Source organism: Huiozyma naganishii, chromosome 3, assembly GCF_000348985.1.
Source record: "Huiozyma naganishii CBS 8797 chromosome 3, complete genome".
Lineage (NCBI taxonomy): Eukaryota > Fungi > Ascomycota > Saccharomycetes > Saccharomycetales > Saccharomycetaceae > Huiozyma > Huiozyma naganishii.
In genome coordinates this window covers 329138-349969 of record NC_035924.1, presented here as the reverse complement: position 1 = coordinate 349969, position 20832 = coordinate 329138, and the positions used below count along the sequence as shown (strand labels likewise).

Below are 20832 nucleotides of genomic sequence, written 5' to 3'. Positions count from 1 at the left end.
CCAGTACAAGAAGATCAGAATCTGCATCGCCGCTACTGAAATGTATTTGAACAAAATCGGGTCCCCTGTTATATCGACCACGCTGATGCAGATGCAGTGGGACCAGCAAGAACGATGACGATGTTGCGTGCTGTGGGAGTCCACGGTGTTCCTGGGTTGCTGTGTGGTGCACTGTCTGTACGTGCTGCTTGTATCACCCCTGCAGCCCGGTTTCTGAACACGAAACGGCAGCCCAGCCCTCCGAAGTTGCCCCGGGAGGAGCAAGAGGAGTTCGAGCGGTTGCAGAAGGTGGCACACTCGCAGAACACGATCCGGGCGCACAACGCGCGTGTCACTGGGGATACCACGAAGGAATCTCTGAACTCGGCGGTGCTGACGAAGAATGACATCGGGGCGTTCTCCCCAGAGTATAGGAAGACAATCCCGGAGTTTGAGGGCGATGTGAACCCGAAGACCGGGGAAGTCGGTGGTCCCAAACAGGACCCCCTGAAGCACGGCGACTGGTCCTTTAACGGCCGAGTCACCGACTTTTGATCTTGCCCTTCGTGCGTGAGTCAATCCGAGAGCAGAAGTACGCTTATCTAACTTACATATCCTGTTTACCAACTGACTATTTACAAGTGTTAACATGCCTCACTGGGGCATCATCACGTTAGATTCATAGCTGGCTGAGATAGTTGCTCTGCTTAATCTCGTTTCTGTGCTTCCTTCTCAGCTCTTTCCTCCTCGCAGCGAGCGGGTCTGCCCGCGCCGAGGCATCACCCCCAGTAGCGGGCTCAAGAACATGCCACAGCCATTCAGGGTACTCCTCGTCGCGCATCGCAACCGGGTCCCTCCCGTCTTTGCGGATATCAAGTTTCAGCGGTGTCCCAGCGAGGCAGGACGACTTCACCGCGGGGCCCTGAGCGGTCTGTCCCAGCACACGGCCACCGTGCCACATTCTCCTCTGCACAAACCTCCACATCCTGTCACGTGGGGGGGTCTGGGGTCTAGGAGGAAGAGTCTTGTCAGTAGTAGTCGGTAGTTCGTAGTGTTTTGAGTTGAACTGAATTTGATGTTAACACGAATTGACGTCTTCGATGTGTTTGACGGTAATGTACATAGATGTTGGTATAGAACGGTGGGATCACTGTAGGAGCTGGTCTCTGTAGTGAGGTTGGTTGTTGATGAACTTCGCGCTTCTCTTGTCGTCGAGTTTCTTGTCCCTTCTCTCCGTCTGCCAGACCCGTTTCTGCGTCTGGATCTGCTTCGAGTCGATTGGTGCGAGGTGGTTCCGCGTGTCTGCTGCGACGAGAGTGCCCTGTCCCTCCGTGAGAATCACCTCTGGCTTCAGTGCTTGCTTGAAGTACCGTTGGAGGGACCTGTGTCCGACTTTAACACCCGTGGGCAAGTGCAGTGCGGTCCCGTCGTTGTATAGGTACTCCTCGTTGAGGTCTGCGTCTTCTTCTTCTTCGTCACCCTCGACATCTTCCCAGTCGTCGTCGCCATCAGCGTTACCGTCAGCAGTAGAAGCAGCGGTGACAGTGGGCGCGTTGTAACTGGCAGTGAAATCGTAGAACTCCGATATCTCGAGTTTCTCGTCCTCTGACTCGTAGGGCAGCTTACAGTGTCTCTTAGCGAGCATGTGTGCCCTAACAGCCTCGAGCGATCTGCCCTGGTAGTTGCACACTATGCACACGTTCCCGAGTCCGATCTTCTCGGAGATGTACTTGACAAGACCCTCCTTGTCGACGAGGTACTTCTGTTCAGGGATGTAAAACCCGTGGTGCTCGTACATGTGACGGAGGTTTTCCTCGAACGTGGGGGACTGTGCCATCTTCGGACAGAAGAGACACGCGGTGAGCGGGATATCGACCCTGTTTTGAATTTTCTGCTGCATCAGTTCCTCCTCCGTCTGGGGCTCCGGCGCAGCATCTACGGAGGCTGCGCCAGTCTCCACAGTAGCAGCATTATCCACCGGTGCATCTTCTTGCCCAGCACCTTGCATATTCTCCAGCACGTTCTGTCTCGCGAGCAGCAACAGCTGCCTCCTCTTCTCCAGCAGCGCCTCCCGCTCCCTCCTACGGACCTCCTTCTTCGACAACTTCCCCTCGTCTTGTCCCTGTGCCCGCTTCTCCACTTTCTCCTCGAATAACGCCTTACCGATGGGCTGCAGCGACGCGACCCGCCGTTTCAGGTTGTACCGGTGCCAGTCACCGCGCATGTGCTCCCGCTGCTCCAGCCCGGAGGCAAACTCCATCAGACATGTGTTGCAAGTGTACGCCGCCATCCCGATGCCGTGCTCACCACCACCAGCAACAACTCATCCAACAACTGAACTGTTCATCGACAGCTTCGAGTTCATCGCATCGATTTTTTGTCACTGAAAATTTTCGCACCAAAAAAACGATGCGACGACGACAAGACCATCGATGACTTGGACGGTTAGATGGTGGTCTGGTGGCTCTGTCGTCTGCCCCTTGCGTTCCATTAAAATGTCCAGTGTGAGTTTTACCCTGGAGAGTTTTCAGTTTCAGATTTAGCACCGATTCTTCAGCAATTGGCACCATCGGTGGGTCCTGGAGAAGAAGGTTGTAGTCTGTGATCACTCTTCGGAGTCCCCGTTGGCCCCATCGGCCCCTTCGGTTGGTAGTAGTGGGAGTGTACTCGCCCCCCAGGGCTTCGCCTTGAAGTACCTGCGTATCTCCCAATTACAGTAGACCATGTACAATGGAACAACGATGAGGTTAGTGACCGCACCCAAGAGCAACTGTAGAAGCCACAAAAACGAGTTGTTGTAGTGTTTGTTTAACCCCATATCCAAGGACATGAGCACCCACCCGATCGCGTCCGTCGTGATATCGTCGTACCCTAGGGACAACCACGATACAATCTTGTCGCAGCACAGTTCGCAGGGGATCGCCGCGGAGGGACCCTCTAACTGTCTTGTAATCTCCGGTTTCGTGAGTTCCTCGAGGATGAACCCCTCTGACTGGAAGTTCCCCGGGTACACGCACGAGATACGCATGAGGGACCCAGGAGGACACTCCTGTCTGATAATCCCAACGAGAGACTTGATCGCGACTTTCGCGGGCGCATACTGCGAGTACCCGATGAAGGGGAAGAACGCAGTCACACTGGAGAACAGGATCAAGTGACATGGAGTTCCCAGCCGCAACGCCGCGTGTGAAAGGAACAATGCGGACATGTAGTTCATCCTAACACCTAGGTCCAACTCCGCAAGAGTCAAGTCCCGAAACAGTTTGGGCACAGACCCACCAACGCACGACAGCACCTGTGTGGGGACCAACTGAGCTCTCTTCAGCGTGCAGAACAGTTCCTCGACTGCCGAGGCGTCCCCCAAATCACAAGCGTAGTACATCAACCTGGCCTGGGGCGGCACCACGGCGGGCAACTCACCGTTCAAACACACAACACTCTCAGCACCATCGCCACCAGTGATCTCCTCGATGGCAGCTAGCAACTTCGGGGCAGACCTGCTCACAAGCACCACACGTGTCTCACGCGTCTCACGGAAGTACTTCGCGGCAAACTGCCTCCCTAGCCCCTGCGACGCCCCAGCCAAAAGCACCACCTGGCCCTCCAACGTGTACCTCCCGTCGCAACTCATCCTGACGTCTCCAGAAGTACCTGTCCTGCTATTACAACCGTTTCTTGTCCCGCAAGAGTGTACTTGTCGTCTCTTCAAAGAACTAAAATTCGTTACTACAGAGATATATGTAGAGTGGTAGAGTGTAGAGTGTATGTACAAGGCTTGTTGGTTGCTTCCCCTGGGTGGCTAGCTGCACGGCGGGGGTCAGGGGGACTCACTTCTTGCTCTCCAAGTGTGCAGCGTACTCCTGCTTCAACTGCTCCAGTTCCCCCTCGTCCACCGGTGGAATGGGCACGTCCACGAAGTCGTTGTCCCTGTGCAGGAACCCGTACGTGTACGTGTATATCGCACTCGTGGTGCCCAACAGGAGCACCAACGCGGCCATGTTCCTTGCAAAGAAGGGTCTCCTCGCACGCAACATCGCGGGGGTCATCTTCCACGTCCGCGGGTCCTGATACCTCGACGGTTCCAATCCCATTCTCCTGTATATGTGTATGTGCGTGTGTATGTGTGATACTGCTGTGTGATACCCTGTAGTACCTTCTAGCACGCGGTGACACCCTGTAGCTACTCCCCTGTGTGGTCCTTCTTCTGGTGTCGTCTTCGCTTCAAAACAACATTTTAACGAAAGGGACGACGAGTCCGTGACGACTGGAACTCCAGCACGAAGAGGCCAGTGACAGTCGGTATGACGCAGGGGATCGCGAGACGGTTGAACAGGACACGGCCGCACAGGGAGGCGCTGCTGCGGAACCTGTGCTCGCAATTGTTCCAGCACGGTGCGGTCACGACGACACACGCTAAATGCAAGGAGGCGCAACGCAGGGCTGACCGGTGTGTCACTTGGGCGAAGAGGGCTGCTGGGACGGAGCGGGAGGATGGTGATGGGGCCAAGGCCCGCGCCGTGCAGCTGTTGCAGAAGAACCTGTTTCTTTCGGGGGACAACGCTCATCTCGTTAAGAAACTCGTCGAGGTTGTGGCACCGAGGATGAGCGGTAGGAACGGAGGGTACACCCGTGTGCTGCGGTTGGAGTCCCGGCAGGGGGATAGGGCGCCGCAGTCTATCCTGGAGCTTGTTGAGGGCGTTGGGCAGACACAAACGATGAAGTTCTGGATGCTTAATAAGAGTATCCTCCAGGAGGAGGCGCAGAACGGTGCCCAGACACAGTCACAGTTACAACGCCCTCACTCTACGCAACTTGTACAAGATTGCAAGGCTCAGACAGGACAGAGAACAGCTTGTCGACGAGATCTTGCAAGTGAGGAAAGACCCTACGGAGCAACAAAGAATCGAGGACTCAGCCCACAAAACTAAGATAAGAACGTTGCTCGACCTCGCCCAAGTGCAAGGTACAGCACCTCCATCACCACCACAACAATCCGCCAAGAGAGGGTACACTTACGTCTCATGCAGACCACAACGACCCTCAGCCTAGACCATTCGCATCACCAGTATTCATAGCAGTACTACACTTATATATATATATATCCCTAGTCTTCAACGCTTGTACATACACCCTCTCTTCGCTATCGGATGTACTTCCTGTTCAATTCCGCAATGGCACGGCACAGTACATGCCAGTCCGTGCGCCGTACAACACCAGGGCTCGTCTCTTGCCACTTCAGAAGCTCGTACATGAACATCAGGTTCGGCTGGATGATGATATTCAACCGGCGAACACGAACGTACAGGTACGCCCTCAGCAAGTCGACTTGTAACCGCTTCATACACTCCGCTATGCACACCGTGGCGGATCTTGACACACCAACCATGCAGTGCACAAATACTTTCCCACCAGCGAGGACGCCGCGGTCGATGAACTCGAGAGTCCGGTCCAGCTGACCTTGACCCGTCAGCAGGTCGCGCCCGTTGTCCTCCAGGTTGTCGATCTTGCAGATCTGGAACCCATCTTGCTCAAACACACTGAACAGCCCGGCAGAGTCGCCCTCTCCAGGGCCAGGCTCTTGCGACAAGGTCAGCCGTCGGCGCGAGGATTCCCTCAGGGACAGTATACCATGGGGTATCGCCTGTTGCGTCGGCGGTGGAGGGGGAGATGAGATCCCCCTGTGTCTCACAACCCCCATGTGCCGCGTGGTGCGGTTCGCAGAGACCCACGAGAGGTTCTCACCAACTGATACAATGTGTGTCACCCCCAACCGCCGCAACATCTCTGGGTTATGAGCGTGTTCGAGAGACCCGAGGTACAAATGGGGCAGTATCCGCGAGGGCAGTGGGCCATTCAACTTGTTGAAGTCCGTTAGGGAGTCTGGTAGCTTCATCAGGAATACCTCGCTGAACATCTCAGCACTTATCGCCAATGGTGGCATGGGACCCCCGTGAGCAGCTGCACTGTCGTACACAGTTCGGTTGTGAGTCCGTTTCGGAGAGAAGTTCCGCAGTAACGTTTGCAAGTGGCCCAGGATTTGAAGGTCCACTTGGAACAGGTAGAAGGGCCGCTCCCTCTCTTTATGCAATTGGAATATGACATCCTCTAGGGATAAATCCCATAGGAAAATCAGATACGTGACTAGCAGCAATGTTGTCTCTGTGTACCCGTCTGTGCAGTACAGCAACGTCGATAGCGGCGTCAGTTTGCTGATTTGGTACAGCGCGTAGCAAGTGTTGAGAATGGATTCGATGGAACTTATGTTCAAGTTCCCCAATGCAAGGGACCCAGAACACGGGTATGACAGCGCAAAAGTTGTATCCTGAGATTCCCGCAGTGTCTCCTCCAGTTCCCTCCAGAGACGTTTCACGTTCGGGAAGGTCGCTCGATCGGAACAGTGGATAATCACCTTAAGGGGCTCCTGCATCGGGAGCTCCCTGTTAAACAGCTGCGAGTCTGTCTCCTCAAAATGGTTCTTGTCGTAGTGAATGCGGCCCAGCGTCGCCACTGAGCTGCCCGGTTCGTAGTATAGCGGTTTTGTATCGGTGTTGTCGTTCGGCGCGTATCCATTCTTTTGGAAGAGCCTGTACACTTGGTAGTCCGTCAGATTCCCACACCAGAGCCGGTGATTCTCGTCTACCAGCGTCATCGAGGACATTTTCTGCATCTCGAGCTTTTCGTGGAAGTGTAAGTCCGAATCCCAGTTATTGAACGCCATCACGTCGCTCTGCGTCGCCAGTTGAATCGGCGACACGCGGTTCATGGACTCTGTAGTAAGCGGCGGCGTGCCGAATATTTCAGCGGGGAAATCCTGCGCCAGGTTAGTGAACGCCAATGTGAGCAACTCACGGTGGGGCAAGTCCCTAGCTTGGTTTGCATCCGTGTAACATTTCTGGATAAACAGTAGTGCCACGTCGAGAACCTGTTGCAACGCTGAGCACGAGCAGCAGGTAGCCGCGTTGTGACTTTGCGGTGCAGTGGAACCCGGTGGTAGATTCAAACAGTATACCACGGACTTGAACGCGAGCTCTACCATTTTGGCCGGTTGCAAGTCGAACCGCCTAAAGTTGTGCGATTGTTGCACGGTTCTTATCGAGTTGGCCGTCCGCGATCCGCCCTGTCCTTGCAACACGCTGTTCGACACGGAACTGTAGTAGTTCTTATTGCAATACTTCTGCCACGCTTCCGGATCAGTCTTCAAGAAGGGTAGCACTCTGTTCTCAACGCAGTAGCCCACAATACTGTCCAGTACCGTTCCGTTGGGCAGTATAACTTGCCGATTGAACCCATCTTGCAACAGTACACTCTCCACAATCTCATGCAGTTCCTGTGCGTCGTTGTCCCCCGTCAGGTCCGGGTCCCGCAACACGTCAAACTTGATTTGATCCGTCCATGAGATCAGGTAGTCCCCCGGGTCCAGCGAGTTCACGATGACCCCGCTGTCCGGCAGCCAATGGGGCGCTCCTCCATAGAGTCTCCGCGACCGCAACACGGCCACCGCATCAGGGTACACTGGTGGGACACTCCTGGAGTAAGAGTGCAGCCAGGGGAACACCACGTTGTGTTCTGGCAGTTCCATCGCCTCGTGCACATTCAACCACCGCAGCAGTTCCTGGGGGGATACGTCCCCATCCCCATCATCAACACCACCCCGACGACGATGACTCATCAGCTCCTGTAGAATGCTATCACAGGGTCTCAGCGGCTCCCACAGACGACTCCAGAACCCAGTTCCTCTTCCAAGTTGACGTCCCTGCAATGTGTGTATCTCTTATTATAATTAGATGCAGACGCTTAACTGAAGGACCTGTCAACTGTTTGGACTGTCGAACCAGAGAGGCCCATTAGACGTCTCGAGAGCAGTGGGAGATGAGTACTAGTAACGGTCAAGATCGCGATGGTTCGCGCAGGTGTGTTCCTCGGCTGCCGCTCTCGAAGGTGAAACGGATCGCGAAGGCGGACCCAGAGCACACGATGCTGTCGTCCACCGCGGTGGTCGCTACGGCGTTTGCGACGGAATTGTTCCTCGGTGCACTCGTGGAGGACTCTCTTTTGATGAACCACTTGCGGGTGCAGCATTCTGCTCGTGGGAAGGCTGCGACAGCAGCAGCAGCAGCGGCAGCGGCGGGCGGTGCAAAGCAACTGCGGTTGGGTTACAGAGACGTCCTGGAGTGCGTGCAGCGGAAGGAGCAGTTCCAGTTCCTGGAGGACGCCATACCGAAGTCTGGGATTGCAGCGGGGCCCTTGAACACCCTGGCGAGGGTGGACAACCGTGCGGTCACTAATCCAGATCCGGACGCAGATCCGATGGATGTGGACGTCCCAGTGGATGAACAAGCAGAGGAGGTCAGTGATTCAGACTCAGCGGACGGCAATGATTTGCAAGACCCAGAACAAGATGTAGACCAAGATCCAGAACAAGAACAAGAGAGGTCGCGACTGTGGCACCGAGACGAGGAGGTGGGCGAAACGTACGACTCCGGAGACGAAAGCACGCCACACGGAGAGATCAATTGACCCATCGCTGAGGACGTAGTAACCCCCAGGGAACGCCTGTGATGCTCTGTTTGCTGCTGCTGCTGCGACTCGTCGTTAATGGTGTTAAAAACTTTTCAGTCATTTCTTAAACATGTTCCAAGTTGAATAGTTGCGACGCTCAGAGCAATTGGACAGTGTCGACGCGGGACTGTGGTCAACGATGTCGAGACGGCAGGAGTATATAGGGAAAGTAAACTACAACAACCGTTTGCCTGCGCCGCTGATTCCACCGAAACTACTGCGGTATGTGGACGACGACAGAGAGGGCGTTGATTCGCCGCAATTGATCACTTCGCTGTACACGAAGACGAACGTGACGCCGCTGGTGGAGGTCAACAGGGATCTTGGGATGCCTCTTGACCTGATGGGACTCCCCGGTTTGCTGAACAAGAACGAGACGACGCACATGTACGGGTTTGACAACGTCCGGTTGCAGCCGAGGGATAGGGTGCTGCTGAGGGACCCGCGGGTCGACAAGCTCACAAAGACGGATATGTCGAAGGTCACCTTCCTGCGGAGGACGGAGTATTTGTCGTCGACGATTGCCAACTCGCAGCCATCCACAGCGGCGCAACTGCGGAGGAAAAGAGTTCGTGGACAGGGCGACGACGACGGTGAGGACGACGACACCGCGTTGAACCCGCAAGATATCGTTCACAGAGTGGAGGGTACATTCGAGGTGATGGACAAGGATCTGTCGCACTTGCAACATCCAGTGCGGAAACAATTGAAGGCGACCAAAGTGTGGGATTTGCTCCCAGACACCGCATCGATGGACCAGAGCTATTTCATTTTGAGGATGATTGGGTCTGCAGGGTTGCAATCCCAGGAAGCTGACAAGTTGGCGTTGGACTCTGCAATCTTTAGACCCGTCGAGCTGGAAGAGGAGGAGTGGATATCGATGTACACGACTGATAAGCAGGATTCTGCAACATTGAACAGGAAGATCGAGAGAGTCATCGACGAAAATAACCTTGCAAGTAAAGGTGGTGACGACTCCGACGACGACAATGTCTTCAAATTCAAGAGATTAAGGGACTTCGACATGAAACAGGTCCCCACTGTGGAGGGCAGTCATGGCGAAATTGCCATTGTGTTCAACGACGAGAAGAAAACGGCGTACTATAAACCTCTCCGCAGCAGAATCGAGTTGAGGAGAAGACGTGTGAACGATGTCTTCAAACAGCTGGTAAGAGAAAACAACATCGACCAGTTTAACGTCTCGCTGAGAAACCCAACGACACATGAGGCCAACATGAGGGATAGACTGAGAATGAAATACGACCCTATCAACTTCGTACCTGTAGACGAAGACGGATTGGACAATGACAATGAAGAGGAGGCAGGGGCCGATAAGGAGCAGGAGGAAGATAACGAGACGGCAGATACCACCGTAGGCAAATAAATTGAAGGGTATTCAGGCATGGATGTATTGGTAGAACCATCGAATTAAAATGTCCTCCCTCAAAACGAAATACACTCGTTTTGAATTCAAAACAAGATTCTAAATGGGAGGAGTATCAATCAATCTGTAAACAAAACAATGTTTCGAAACTGGGCCTCACCTTCAAATGAAACTTTCCACTTGTGTAACGAATATATTGGAAATACCTTTAACAACACTTAATACAAAATCAGATGTATATTTATCTATACACGGTACATTCCTTTGTAGCAATAATTTAACTGGAAAATATCAGTGTCGGTCGATAACTCTACTTAGGTAGTATCAAAGCTCCACTTTGCCAGCCGCCAGCGGCCACGCTAACTGCAGTATAGGCATCATTCAAAGCAATGTGAGTCGGTTTCTCTACTCTGACATTGCGAACTCCGTCCCATCTACCAATACCTAATTCGTCTACTACATGTTCTGGTCGTCCTATCCCTAGGCAGCCACTAATCTGGCTCTCCACCCCCCATGTGTACAACTGGCCCTTCTTCGTCAATGCCAATGTATGGTAGTCGCCGGAGGCCAAAGAAATTATGTGGTCTTCTGGGTCATCCAGCTGCAGTTGAACTAGCGTTGACGAGTCCAACTCCCCTTGATCCAGTTTTATTGAGTAGCAACCGAAGGAAGTGAATAACACGAGACTGCTCAGACAAGAAATACACTTCAACAACTTCCCACGCACTCCTGGAACATCATGAGAAGTGACTACATTCTTAGAATATCTCCATAATTCGGTACCTGCTGAGTCGATAAAATAGATAGTGTTGTCTTGCCCACATGAGAAATCTACCAACTTTTGATCTCCGGACAGGTCGGCCGTATTGGGAACAATAAAATAATGCGCCTTGGCTGCAGTTTCACCCTGTAAAACGGCATCCCTTTCCTTCCAGATCACCAAGCCAACGTTGTAGATGTATACGCAACTAAAGTCCCAACCGCATGCAATCTTCAATATAGGATTAGTGGTGGAGCTGGGAAGATCTTCAAATTTTATCTCAACACCGTGGTTGGACTCTGTGCTATCCCAGGAGTACAGAATGTTATTGTTTGTCAATGCAATGAAGTGGCTTCTACCAGAGGCAATGGCGACGAACTTGATGGCACCAAACTTCTCCTCATCTAAACGGAAGCCACCCTCCGGGCTGCCGTAAATTGGGAATGAGTTTCTCGTAAACATTCGAACTAGGTGTTTATTACCAGCAACTTGTTCATTGGCACGCTGTTCCATTTCCTCAAGTTCACTGTAAATATTACTGTGTGGTTGGCTGGTTGGTACAGTGGTCGGTGTAGGTCCAAAATGTGTAGGGGGTCTAGCGGTCGTTGGGTGGAAAGTTCCAGTAGTGTTGATCGGGTGGTAAGCTGTTTGAGGCATAGATCCGACTGCGAATCTTGGGTAAGAAGTTTCCAATCTGCGAATAGCATCTCGGAATGGATTGAAATCCACTTGGCCGTTTGCAGGGCCAGGGCCCTTATGTCCACCGGTATACGTCGACCCTGTTGAGAATATTTTCCCGGACCTTGTAAGTATCTGGAAGGAGTATCCACCTGCGGACACCTGGACCACACTTCGGTCGTTTTGGGGAGCGCCTGTGGGGAACCAAGGAACTCTCGTAGGTTTGTTAACGCCATACTTGAATCGCGAGCCAGTCCCGTTCATATCTTCCTCTTTCAAGAGTTCGTTCGACCCAGAAGTGTAGCCCAGCCTAGCGTGTTTCAAACAGCCCCATGTATACAAACACACATCTTCAGTTCTCCTCTGAAATAGCTTCTTCCAAGTTTCGTCTGGGAACTTCCTAGTCATAATGCTTTCGGAACAGGTCATGTAATCTAACACATCACTGTTCTTGAAGGGTTCTTCGTTTGTATTAAGCGTCCCATAAGCCTTTCTAAACAGTTCGTGCCATAGCGTAAGGGAACCGCCTTCGTAATTGAGCAGCTGATGATAGTACTTGTTTGTTAGTGAGAGATTCCTTATATCGGCTGCGGACAGGAACGGCAGCGTCGACTCCACTATATCTGGTGGCAGTCCCACATTAAATTCAGCACCCCCTGTGTTATGTGTGCTCATATCAGAGACCTGCTACAAAACCGTGCTCTTGAAACCAAGTCTTGTCGCTAATGAGAGTCCTCTTGTTCTCTCTCATCCCTCGTGAACTCCAACGCCCTTCAAAAAGATTAGATATAGTTATATATAAATATGTATATAAGTCTATGATGATGAACATGGCATATGTATCTATTTGCAGAGCACAGCTTTACAGAGTTGCATTCCGCAGCTGATGCGCAGAGAGTATGTTCTTGAAGTTCCAGAGATTACAATCTGTTGAACACGTTGGCTAGGATATCTGCCAAATTTGTCCAATTCTTGATCCGTAGGTTTTCGTTGTCCAGATGCGCGTTGTCCGTGGACTGCCCGCAAGGAATCTGTACAGCGGGTGCGTCGAGCACCCTTTCTAGGATCCGGACTGAGGGTATAGAACCACCTTCTCTTACAAACAGAGGTTCTACTTGCCATGCGTTGTAGATTTCCTCCCGTGCTACCTGGTAGGCATGGTTGGTTGGGTCGCCTAGCCAGGCCTCTGCTTCATTCATGATTGTAACCCTTAAATGGTTCGGGGAGCCAATCTCTTCAAAGCAGTCATTGACGTATTTAATGAAGCTTTCCTTTACTGTCTTCAAGTTTTGTCCAGGCACTATCCTGATCGAGACGCCCATCCATGCTACTTTCGGAATAACGGTGACGTTTCCAGACCCACTGACCCCCATTGCAGTTACAGAAAGTGAGGGTCTTGTCCAGTTGTCAATAACGTTTTCCAGCGTGGAGTTGTTGACCAGTTCGGTAACCTCTAGGATATTCTTGAACCGTTCCGAATCTTCTTCAGAGGTTGGTGTCAATGAATCGTAAAACCCTGGTATCTTTATGCGCCCCTCGGCATCCCGCAAGTTCGAAACGACTTTCAGCAAATCAAAGGTCGGTTCCCAGTAAACACCGCCGTTGACCCCAGAGTGTCCGTTCGATTGATCAGAGTAAATTTTAAGTTGCGCATTCACGACCCCGCGCAACCCATAATTTAGACACGGGTGCTCCCTGTCCACCCATGACGAATTGCTCAAGAGGATCCAGTCGATGTTATCCCCAATCAAGTGCTTGTACTTGTGACAAACAGATTCAAACCCAGGGGAGCCAATCTCCTCGCTTCCTTCAACCAAAAACACTACATCGTTTAGTAAATTGTCCTGTTGTAACAGAGTAGTCACACTGTACAGAGCACTGACTAGCGGTCCCTTGTTGTCCGTGACCCCACGGCCCTTCAGGTATCCGTTCTCACATGTCAGGTTGAAAGGTTCAGTGTTCCATCTGTCAGTGTCACCTGGGGCAATCACGTCGTAGTGTCCATACCACACGATTCTCTTGTTATTGGGATTCTTCCCTTGAATGGCGGTAACTACGGACTTGCAATTGTTTGGTGCTGGAAGCAACTGAGAATCTACGGCTCCAAAGTGTTTGAACAACCCGAGGAGGAAAGTGGCACACTTTCGAGAAGCCATTTGATACGCTGTGTCTGATCCCTGTGACACAGTTTGGAATGCAATTAGTCTCTTCAAAGTGGAAAGCATTTCCTCCGTGTCGATTTTGGGGGGTTTGTAAGTAACCCATGAGCTACGACGCTGGAAATCCATCCTATTTGTTGTTGAAGGTGCAGTTTCAAAGAGGTCCTTTAAATCCCAAAGAGTCAAAGACCCGTCGTTCCCCCCGGCAACAAGCCCAGGATACCCCCCGTTGTCTGTCTGGCTGCAAGACTCAAAGACCTCGGAACTTAGCAGTTTACCCTGGTAGGGATCCCAGTGGCTGATCTGGTCCCCGTAGAAAATTGTAATCCCTTCCTCAATAACTGCAAACACGTAGTCCTCGTATACAGTCAAGGATGTGACGTCGGATTTCGTCGGCGTTTGTAAGTGGGACACCAATTGTCTCGTATTTAGATCCCATATGTTGATGGCACCGTCCCCCAGACCACAGTAAAGAAATGGGAACTCTACTGTCTGCGAGAACACTACGTCATCGTTATCCATCTCCTCGGCGACTAACTTGATGGTGACCTCGCCGTTGTCGCTCTTCGTGAATCTCCAGATTTTGCTAACCCCATCCCCACTGCCAGAGATTATGCTCTCCTGAACAGACCTGTCTTCACTGTCCCTCAACGCTCCGTCAGTGTTGCAAATGTTGATCTCATGAGGTAGTTTGCAGATCGAGTAAATGAACCCATTGTGCGCATACCGCACAATGTTCTCTGCGGGGACCTCTAAAATCGTGCTTGCCACTCTCGTGGATGCGTTACAAGGCGGGCTAGCCTCCCTGCTATTCTTGGTCAAGTCAGACGTGGATGGGTTTGGCGTGGCAGATTCCGAGGGCCCCAGAGAGTCAAAGAACTTATCGTATCTTCTATGCGGTAGTTTATCGAGGTTAGTCTGCGGGTCCATTGGACGGTTCCCAGACACTTTTTCTATAATGTTGTTAATGAACAGCAGACTTGCGTTTTGGCAGCCAAACACTAAAGTCTGCGTCGCTTCGAGATACCTCAGAGCGAAGATATCACCTATATCCGTTACCGAGTACACTGTAGCAAGTTCCTTGATGACCACGGACCCATTGGCTTTGCAATGGTCGACAAACCACACCCTGACGAGGGAGTCAGCACCCGCTGAGAAAAGGTACCTTTCATCGGCAGACCTGTCCATGCACAGGACACTCGACCGGGTGTTGGCCTGGTCCTGCGACTCACCCAGGTGCAACGTCTCTACTATATTGTAAGTGGCTTTATCCAACACGAGGATCTTCGAGTCCTGCGTTCCGGCAAACAGCAGCTTCTTGTGTGGGAACACACATATCGATAAGATCGAATGTGAATGATTCCACCTATGCATAAGCTCTGGTCTTCCTAGCATACTGCGATTTTTGTCTCAAAACCAAGCAAGTAATCACACAGTAACTAAGTCTCTAGCAACGGTTCCCTAAATGGCTATAAATACTAGTTAGTGGCCACTGCATAGCCAAGTTTCTGTTGCAATAGAGCAAGATCTGAGCGATCTGTTCTTTTTTTATATATACGTCTCTGTATATATAAATGTGTGTGTGTATGGGAAGGTGAACTTCTCTCGGAGTGTCTGTCCTACTACAAATCATTGTTAGTCATCGCCGCATCTGTGTTTGTTGTGTGTGAACAGCACTATCTCCCCACACCTCCAAACAAGAGGACAAGCCACAGGTATCACACTTCCAGACTGTGGTGCAGTGAAACAAAGAAAATTTGGTAGAAAACTGTTCACACACTCTGCAACGCAGCGCTCACGAAGAGGAGGAAGACACGCAGGACTTGCTCTGTGTGTCTGTGTGTGTATCTATCTAAGCGGAAATGAGACCATCCCCCACGGCGTTGTTCCAGAACTCGGCTCTGCTACAACTGACGAGGCCCTGGAAGAAGTACAGGGACGGTATGCTCTTCTACGGGCTGTCTAAAGCTGGGAATAGGCGTACACCGACGACGACGAAGCAGGGGAACAAGACAATGTACAAAGGTACGCGGTCGTCCGGTATCGGTAAGCACACGAAGTACGGTGAGTATGTGATCAACTGGGATAAAGTACGTACTTTTGTCACGCCAACGTATGCGAACCCTAACTTGAAACCACTGGTGAGTTGCAACGTGCCCGAGTTGAAGCATGAGTTTAAAGGGTATGAGTTGGGGCCACAAGACCCGAAACTATATTATGCGAAGCTGAACGAATTTATTGAGAATGGGAAAGTACAAGGCCCAGCTTCAGACACTGAGTGCTACGTGGAGAGAGGTTGAAAGAAACCAAAAAAACACATACATCTAGTAGAACAAGCTTACTCAATAGGTGCAACGCAACTCATATATCAATACGTCTCTACTACACATATTCGTACACATGTATATATATATATATATATCTTGTATATACTACACACACTTAAAAGGACGTTTCCCTCAAAAGAAACTGTGACGACCTTAGTTGAGAAAGACCGTTCCGGTCCCCTCAATGTCAAGAAGATCACCGTGCATAAACGACGTAGACAGCCTTCCACTGGTGGCTTGGTGACCCTCATTATACTTAGAAGTTGGTTGGGGTACCAAGAACACCAGACAAGGCTGAATCCCCGCCGGTTTGTTGGTAGTCCATGGAGATGATCTCCAGCAGGGAAAACCCGCCAGCAACACCGACGACCATGCCGGCAGCCTTCCCCTTAAGGCCCAGCAGCTCACCAGCAATGGTCAAGAGTGCCAGGAGGCCTGCACCAGTGGTAGAGGCGGATGGGATGACCTTCTCTAGTTCCTTTGCGATGTTCTGTTCTCTGCGGCCGGTCAGCGTGATACCTTGCTCCTTGAAGTCGAGGGCAAGGTCGCGAGCAGACCCACCGGAGATGGCTTGCCACCTGTACGCGAACCACACACCGGTCGTCAAGACGAACAATGGGTACACGATGAAGGAGAGTGGCGCGGACAGGATGCCGCCGATAAGCGATCTTGGTGGTGTTAGCATCGACAGTGGGAAAGTGGGCACGGCCAGGATGTTGTTGACCATCTCGTAGTGCCCCAGAACTTTACAGACCAGACTGGATGGGTTGTTCTTACCCACCAGAACGATAGCTGCAAAGGCAACGATGTGGATTGAAAACAGAAGCACGTAGGAGAAGGTGATGGACAGACAGCCGATGTGGAACAGGCGCACTGGGTACACATTGTTCATACCACGGGCTTTGGTGGATCTGATGGGCAATTCCAATCTGAAACTTTGCAAGTAGCAGACAATGATACCAATACACAGGACTATGGCCATGGTGGACAAGTTTGGTAGGTAGTCTCTGTCGAATGCGGAGACGATACCGCCCAAGAAAGTCTTGTGCTTGGCTCTGAACCCTTGAAACAAGTTGATCAGTGCCCCCTGTGGTTCCGTGTTCCCCTCGGCGTCGACGGAGATTTGGTTGACACCCAATGTGTCTGCGACCAAGTTCGTTGCAATGACAATGGTGTTGATGATCATTGGTCCCGAGGTGAACCCAAAACCTTTGTCGATGACCTCTGTCAGCAGAGAGGCAAACAGCCCTGCACCATTCAACTGGACATTCAACAGGAAGATGTGGACCCAAGTGAGATCAACACCGTAGTAACCTGAGGCGATAAAGATGTTAGTCAGTAGAAAGTACTGCAAAAGGGAAAACACTTTGGTCAGTGTTTGGAACAGCTCTCTGTCCCTTTGCAACTTGAAGTTGACCTTGATGACTTTTAGGCCGGCCAACAGTTGCAGGATAAGCCCGCTGGAAACAATGGGGAAAATACCGAACTCCAACAGAGTCCTTGGTTCTGCGGCGAAGACACCACGAAGGAAGTAGATGGGATCCTTTATGGTTGCGTCTGCTGCGTCCTTCTTCACACCAGCAAGAGGGAATTGTGCAAAGAGGTAAATCAACGCAGAGAAGATAGTGTACACGACTTTGTCATCGAATGGGATCTTCTCGAACGGCACCTCCACTTCAGGTAGGAGGGTAAAAATAGGCTTAGCCAAATCAATCAAACGAACTGTAGAAAAGAGAGAAAAGAGTATGGCAATTCTATAGTGATGGTTGTAATAAGCACACACACACACACGTATAGTAGAAAGAACGTCACACAAATGAATGTTAGTATTTGAGCTAGTAACGGCGACACTCAGGGAATCGAGCACGCAGCGGACTTTATGCTTCCAAATCCATTTTGCAATCCTAAAAGTAGTACATACGACCAGCCATTGTTGCACCTCTTGGAACCAAGCGAGTGATCTCTTGCTAGTCTACGGCTGTCTACCTCTTTAAAACCCGTCGCGGCGTCAACTTCTTTCCAAAATCTCAAATTATTTGCGTCGCTTCCACTTTTACGATATCGTTTCATACGACGTGGTGAAGGCAGTGAACTACTAAGCACCGCAGAGTAACCGTTACACGCCTTGACCTGGTGGCTTACGGAGTACTGAATCACCCACATGGTGGTACAAGTGTCTTGGATCGGGCAGACACTCACTTATTGAAGAAACCAGTTTCCCCTCTTTCTCTATTTCCAATCTTAAAAGCGGTTGGGGTTAGAGTCACGGTCCGTGCTTTCTCCATCTGTACATCAGTATATACCACAGCTCTCCCGGGTATCATTTCCCCAATGATTTTGCCGGTGCCCAGACCCAGTAACCACACAACTCTTTAACATTTCTGAAGGTGAGCCAAGAGAATGCGTCAAGAATGTCACAAATATAAAGATCAAAAATTATAATTATTAACCGCCAGTCCCTTTCTACACAAAGAGTTAAACACAAGACAACCTAACACACAAAGCAGTAATGTCCGCATTCTTCAAACTATTCAAGCGTTCCAAAGGTAAGCCAGCTGACCCACAGTCCGAGAGTCCCGTGCTAGTGCAGCCGGAGGAGCCACAGGCGGCCCTCCCACCCTTGGACGCTGCCGAGTGCGACGTCTCTACGGCATCCATGGCAGAGTACTTCCAACAGTGCAAGAAAAACAGCAGCAGACACCGCTACATGCTCTACAAACAGACTGTGGGTACTGATCAAGATGGGGACGCGGACTTGAACGCCCAGAGAGGTCGGAACAGGAGACGGTACACACGCACGCACCACAAACACACAAACCTGTGGTGCAAACAGGCAGAAATAGTGTAGAGATACGTACAACAAACACATAGGTAGCTATCAAAACAAAATAACACAAACTGAATCTAACGCATCACTGACTCCATCCTCTGGCTCCATCCTCTTCCTTTAAGGGTCGCACCCCCATACATTACTGCTACAACTGGCTGCTTCCTTAAAAAATTATATTTCACAAAGTGAATAAAATTTGTTGCATATAAAGGGTTCGTCGCAAGGGTTGCTGCTACATCTCTCTTCTTCGTTTCCCGTCTTACCCTCTTTCGTTATTGCAGGAAGCACCGAACCCATCGTACATTTCAGTATGAATTTGTTTGGGGTTAGTTCTACCGCTTTGGCGATTTCGCTGCTGCAGGCTGCAGACGCCTTTGTTCTGCCCACTCTGTTCCAGGAGAGTTTTTCCGTGTTTGAACAGGACACTCTGGAGGTAGAAGACGATGGGTCCAGTCTTGTTGTGGCTCCCGCCCAGTCATCGTTCTGGGATTTCATCTGGAAACCTCATGTGCCCTACCTTTTGAAACCGATGGTCGACTCGGAGAAGTTGCAGGGGGATATTGAGCTCGACACGCTGAACGCAACGGCATGGGAGCTGTACGATATTGCTAAGGCCTCTGAGAAGAAGTATGGTCACCCTACGCGTGTGATCGGGTCTCGTGGCCACTGGAAGACGCTCAAGTACATCCTGGACCAGTTCGACGAGATGAGCGACTACTACGACGTGTCCCTGCAGGCGTTCGACGCTCTCACTGGGAAAATCAACTCTTTCAACTTAACAGATGCCAAGACCGGTGCCAGTTTCCCCAACACCACGGCGTTCGCTCTTTCACCAGCGGTGAAACCATTCGTTGGGAAGTTGATCGAGGTACCTAACCTGGGCTGCTCAGAAAAAGACTACCAGGCCGTCCAATCCTTTGAGTCGTTTGCCAACTACAAGGGCAGGAAGATCGCGCTTATTGAGAGGGGGAAGTGCCCCTTCGGGAAGAAGAGTGAGCTTGCTGGTAAGCACGGGTTCCATGCGGTCGTCGTTTACGACAACGAACCGGACGCCCAGGACGGTGCGCTACGCGGGACACTCGGTGAGCCAACGAACACCACCGTGGCCACTGTCGGGGTCCCCCACGCTGTTGGGAAGGAGATGATCGCGAGCATCGAGCGCATGGGGGATTATTTGCTGTGCTTCGCGATGGACTCGTACGTGAAGACAATCAAGACGAAAAACGTTGTGGTGGACACGAAGCACGGGGACCCTGAGAACATCGTCGCTTTGGGTGCACACTCCGATTCTGTAGAGGATGGCCCCGGGTTGAACGACGACGGGTCCGGTACGATCTCGCTGTTGACCGTCGCAAAGCAACTGACGCACTACAAGACAAACAACAAGGTGCGGTTTGCCTTTTGGGCTGCAGAGGAGGAAGGTCTGCTGGGCTCTAACTTCTACGCGTACAACTTGACTCAGAACGAGAACCACCGCATTCGTGTGTTCATGGACTACGACATGATGGCCTCGCCCAACTACGAGTACGAAGTGTACGACGCGAACAACAAGGACCACCCACGCGGGTCCGAGGAGCTGCGCGACCTGTACGTCGACTACTACAAGGACCACAGACTCAACTACACGCTGGTTCCACTGGACGGGAGATCCGACTACGTTGGGTTCATCGAGAACGGAATTCCAGCGGGCGGGATCGCCGCGGGCGCAGAGAAGAAGAATGTGTTCAACGGCGACATTCTGGACAAGTGCTACCACCAGCTCTGCGACGACGTGCTCAACCTCAACTGGGAGGCGTTCCTCGTGAACACACGGCTGATCGCACACTCCGTCGCCACGTACGCGGAGTCCTTCGAGGGGTTCCCCGAGAGAGAGGTTGCCAACAACACAGTGACTGCCATCTCCAGAGCTCCAGCCCACAGAGACACCCCGCTGTTCAAGTACAGAGCGGACGACCTACTGTTCTGATCTGGACCGAACTTGCTAACCAAAACCAGCTTATAGCAGTAGCAATAGTAGTACTGGCAATAGTATATACCTTTCCTTATTATAACACCGTTTCTTCCTCAGAATAACCCGCCCATCGCCGTTGAAAGTGACAAAAAATGACGAAGCCCTAATTTTTTGAGAAAAAAAGACAAAAATTTGGGACCCCTCT

At 51.4% G+C, this 20832-nt stretch overlaps 14 protein-coding genes across 14 annotated transcripts; 6 read left to right on the top strand and 8 right to left on the bottom strand.

Annotated features, from left to right (window-relative positions):
* Window positions 1-120: 120 nt before the first annotated feature.
* SDH8 (Sdh8p) lies at window positions 121-534 on the top strand (the record flags this gene model as incomplete). The annotated part of the gene is made up of 1 exon (XM_022606887.1): window positions 121-534. One exon carries the CDS (start codon window positions 121-123, stop codon window positions 532-534), a length of 414 nt encoding a protein of 137 aa, XP_022463538.1.
* A 124-nt stretch (window positions 535-658) lies between these two features.
* Window positions 659-964, bottom strand: MRPL37 (mitochondrial 54S ribosomal protein mL54; the record flags this gene model as incomplete). The annotated part of the gene is made up of 1 exon (XM_022606886.1): window positions 659-964. One exon carries the CDS (start codon window positions 962-964, stop codon window positions 659-661), a length of 306 nt encoding a protein of 101 aa, XP_022463537.1.
* A 162-nt stretch (window positions 965-1126) lies between these two features.
* On the bottom strand, window positions 1127-2269 carry REI1 (Rei1p; the record flags this gene model as incomplete). Its single annotated transcript, XM_022606884.1, has 1 exon — window positions 1127-2269. The coding sequence occupies one exon, from the start codon at window positions 2267-2269 to the stop codon at window positions 1127-1129; it is 1143 nt and encodes a 380-aa protein (XP_022463536.1).
* A 315-nt stretch (window positions 2270-2584) lies between these two features.
* On the bottom strand, window positions 2585-3610 carry TSC10 (3-dehydrosphinganine reductase; the record flags this gene model as incomplete). The annotated part of the gene is made up of 1 exon (XM_022606883.1): window positions 2585-3610. One exon carries the CDS (start codon window positions 3608-3610, stop codon window positions 2585-2587), a length of 1026 nt encoding a protein of 341 aa, XP_022463535.1.
* A 196-nt stretch (window positions 3611-3806) lies between these two features.
* Window positions 3807-4070, bottom strand: COA3 (Coa3p; the record flags this gene model as incomplete). The annotated part of the gene is made up of 1 exon (XM_022606882.1): window positions 3807-4070. One exon carries the CDS (start codon window positions 4068-4070, stop codon window positions 3807-3809), a length of 264 nt encoding a protein of 87 aa, XP_022463534.1.
* Window positions 4071-4280: 210 nt separating this feature from the next.
* On the top strand, window positions 4281-4907 carry MRPL8 (mitochondrial 54S ribosomal protein bL17m; the record flags this gene model as incomplete). The annotated part of the gene is made up of 1 exon (XM_022606881.1): window positions 4281-4907. The coding sequence occupies one exon, from the start codon at window positions 4281-4283 to the stop codon at window positions 4905-4907; it is 627 nt and encodes a 208-aa protein (XP_022463533.1).
* A 212-nt stretch (window positions 4908-5119) lies between these two features.
* PPS1 (tyrosine/serine/threonine protein phosphatase PPS1) lies at window positions 5120-7648 on the bottom strand (the record flags this gene model as incomplete). Its single annotated transcript, XM_022606880.1, has 1 exon — window positions 5120-7648. The coding sequence occupies one exon, from the start codon at window positions 7646-7648 to the stop codon at window positions 5120-5122; it is 2529 nt and encodes an 842-aa protein (XP_022463532.1).
* A 200-nt stretch (window positions 7649-7848) lies between these two features.
* DPB3 (DNA polymerase epsilon noncatalytic subunit) lies at window positions 7849-8496 on the top strand (the record flags this gene model as incomplete). Its single annotated transcript, XM_022606879.1, has 1 exon — window positions 7849-8496. One exon carries the CDS (start codon window positions 7849-7851, stop codon window positions 8494-8496), a length of 648 nt encoding a protein of 215 aa, XP_022463531.1.
* Window positions 8497-8677: 181 nt separating this feature from the next.
* On the top strand, window positions 8678-9922 carry PAF1 (Paf1p; the record flags this gene model as incomplete). The annotated part of the gene is made up of 1 exon (XM_022606878.1): window positions 8678-9922. One exon carries the CDS (start codon window positions 8678-8680, stop codon window positions 9920-9922), a length of 1245 nt encoding a protein of 414 aa, XP_022463530.1.
* Window positions 9923-10232: 310 nt separating this feature from the next.
* On the bottom strand, window positions 10233-12035 carry SAF1 (SCF ubiquitin ligase complex subunit SAF1; the record flags this gene model as incomplete). The annotated part of the gene is made up of 1 exon (XM_022606877.1): window positions 10233-12035. The coding sequence occupies one exon, from the start codon at window positions 12033-12035 to the stop codon at window positions 10233-10235; it is 1803 nt and encodes a 600-aa protein (XP_022463529.1).
* A 245-nt stretch (window positions 12036-12280) lies between these two features.
* Window positions 12281-14914, bottom strand: DUG2 (glutamine amidotransferase subunit DUG2; the record flags this gene model as incomplete). Its single annotated transcript, XM_022606876.1, has 1 exon — window positions 12281-14914. The coding sequence occupies one exon, from the start codon at window positions 14912-14914 to the stop codon at window positions 12281-12283; it is 2634 nt and encodes an 877-aa protein (XP_022463528.1).
* Window positions 14915-15381: 467 nt separating this feature from the next.
* Window positions 15382-15819, top strand: MRPL27 (mitochondrial 54S ribosomal protein mL41; the record flags this gene model as incomplete). The annotated part of the gene is made up of 1 exon (XM_022606875.1): window positions 15382-15819. The coding sequence occupies one exon, from the start codon at window positions 15382-15384 to the stop codon at window positions 15817-15819; it is 438 nt and encodes a 145-aa protein (XP_022463527.1).
* Window positions 15820-16102: 283 nt separating this feature from the next.
* SSH1 (Ssh1p) lies at window positions 16103-17777 on the bottom strand (the record flags this gene model as incomplete). Its single annotated transcript, XM_022606873.1, has 2 exons — window positions 16103-17568; window positions 17768-17777. 2 exons carry the CDS (start codon window positions 17775-17777, stop codon window positions 16103-16105), a joined length of 1476 nt encoding a protein of 491 aa, XP_022463526.1.
* A 1209-nt stretch (window positions 17778-18986) lies between these two features.
* On the top strand, window positions 18987-20642 carry APE3 (aminopeptidase Y; the record flags this gene model as incomplete). Its single annotated transcript, XM_022606872.1, has 1 exon — window positions 18987-20642. One exon carries the CDS (start codon window positions 18987-18989, stop codon window positions 20640-20642), a length of 1656 nt encoding a protein of 551 aa, XP_022463525.1.
* Window positions 20643-20832: the final 190 nt, after the last annotated feature.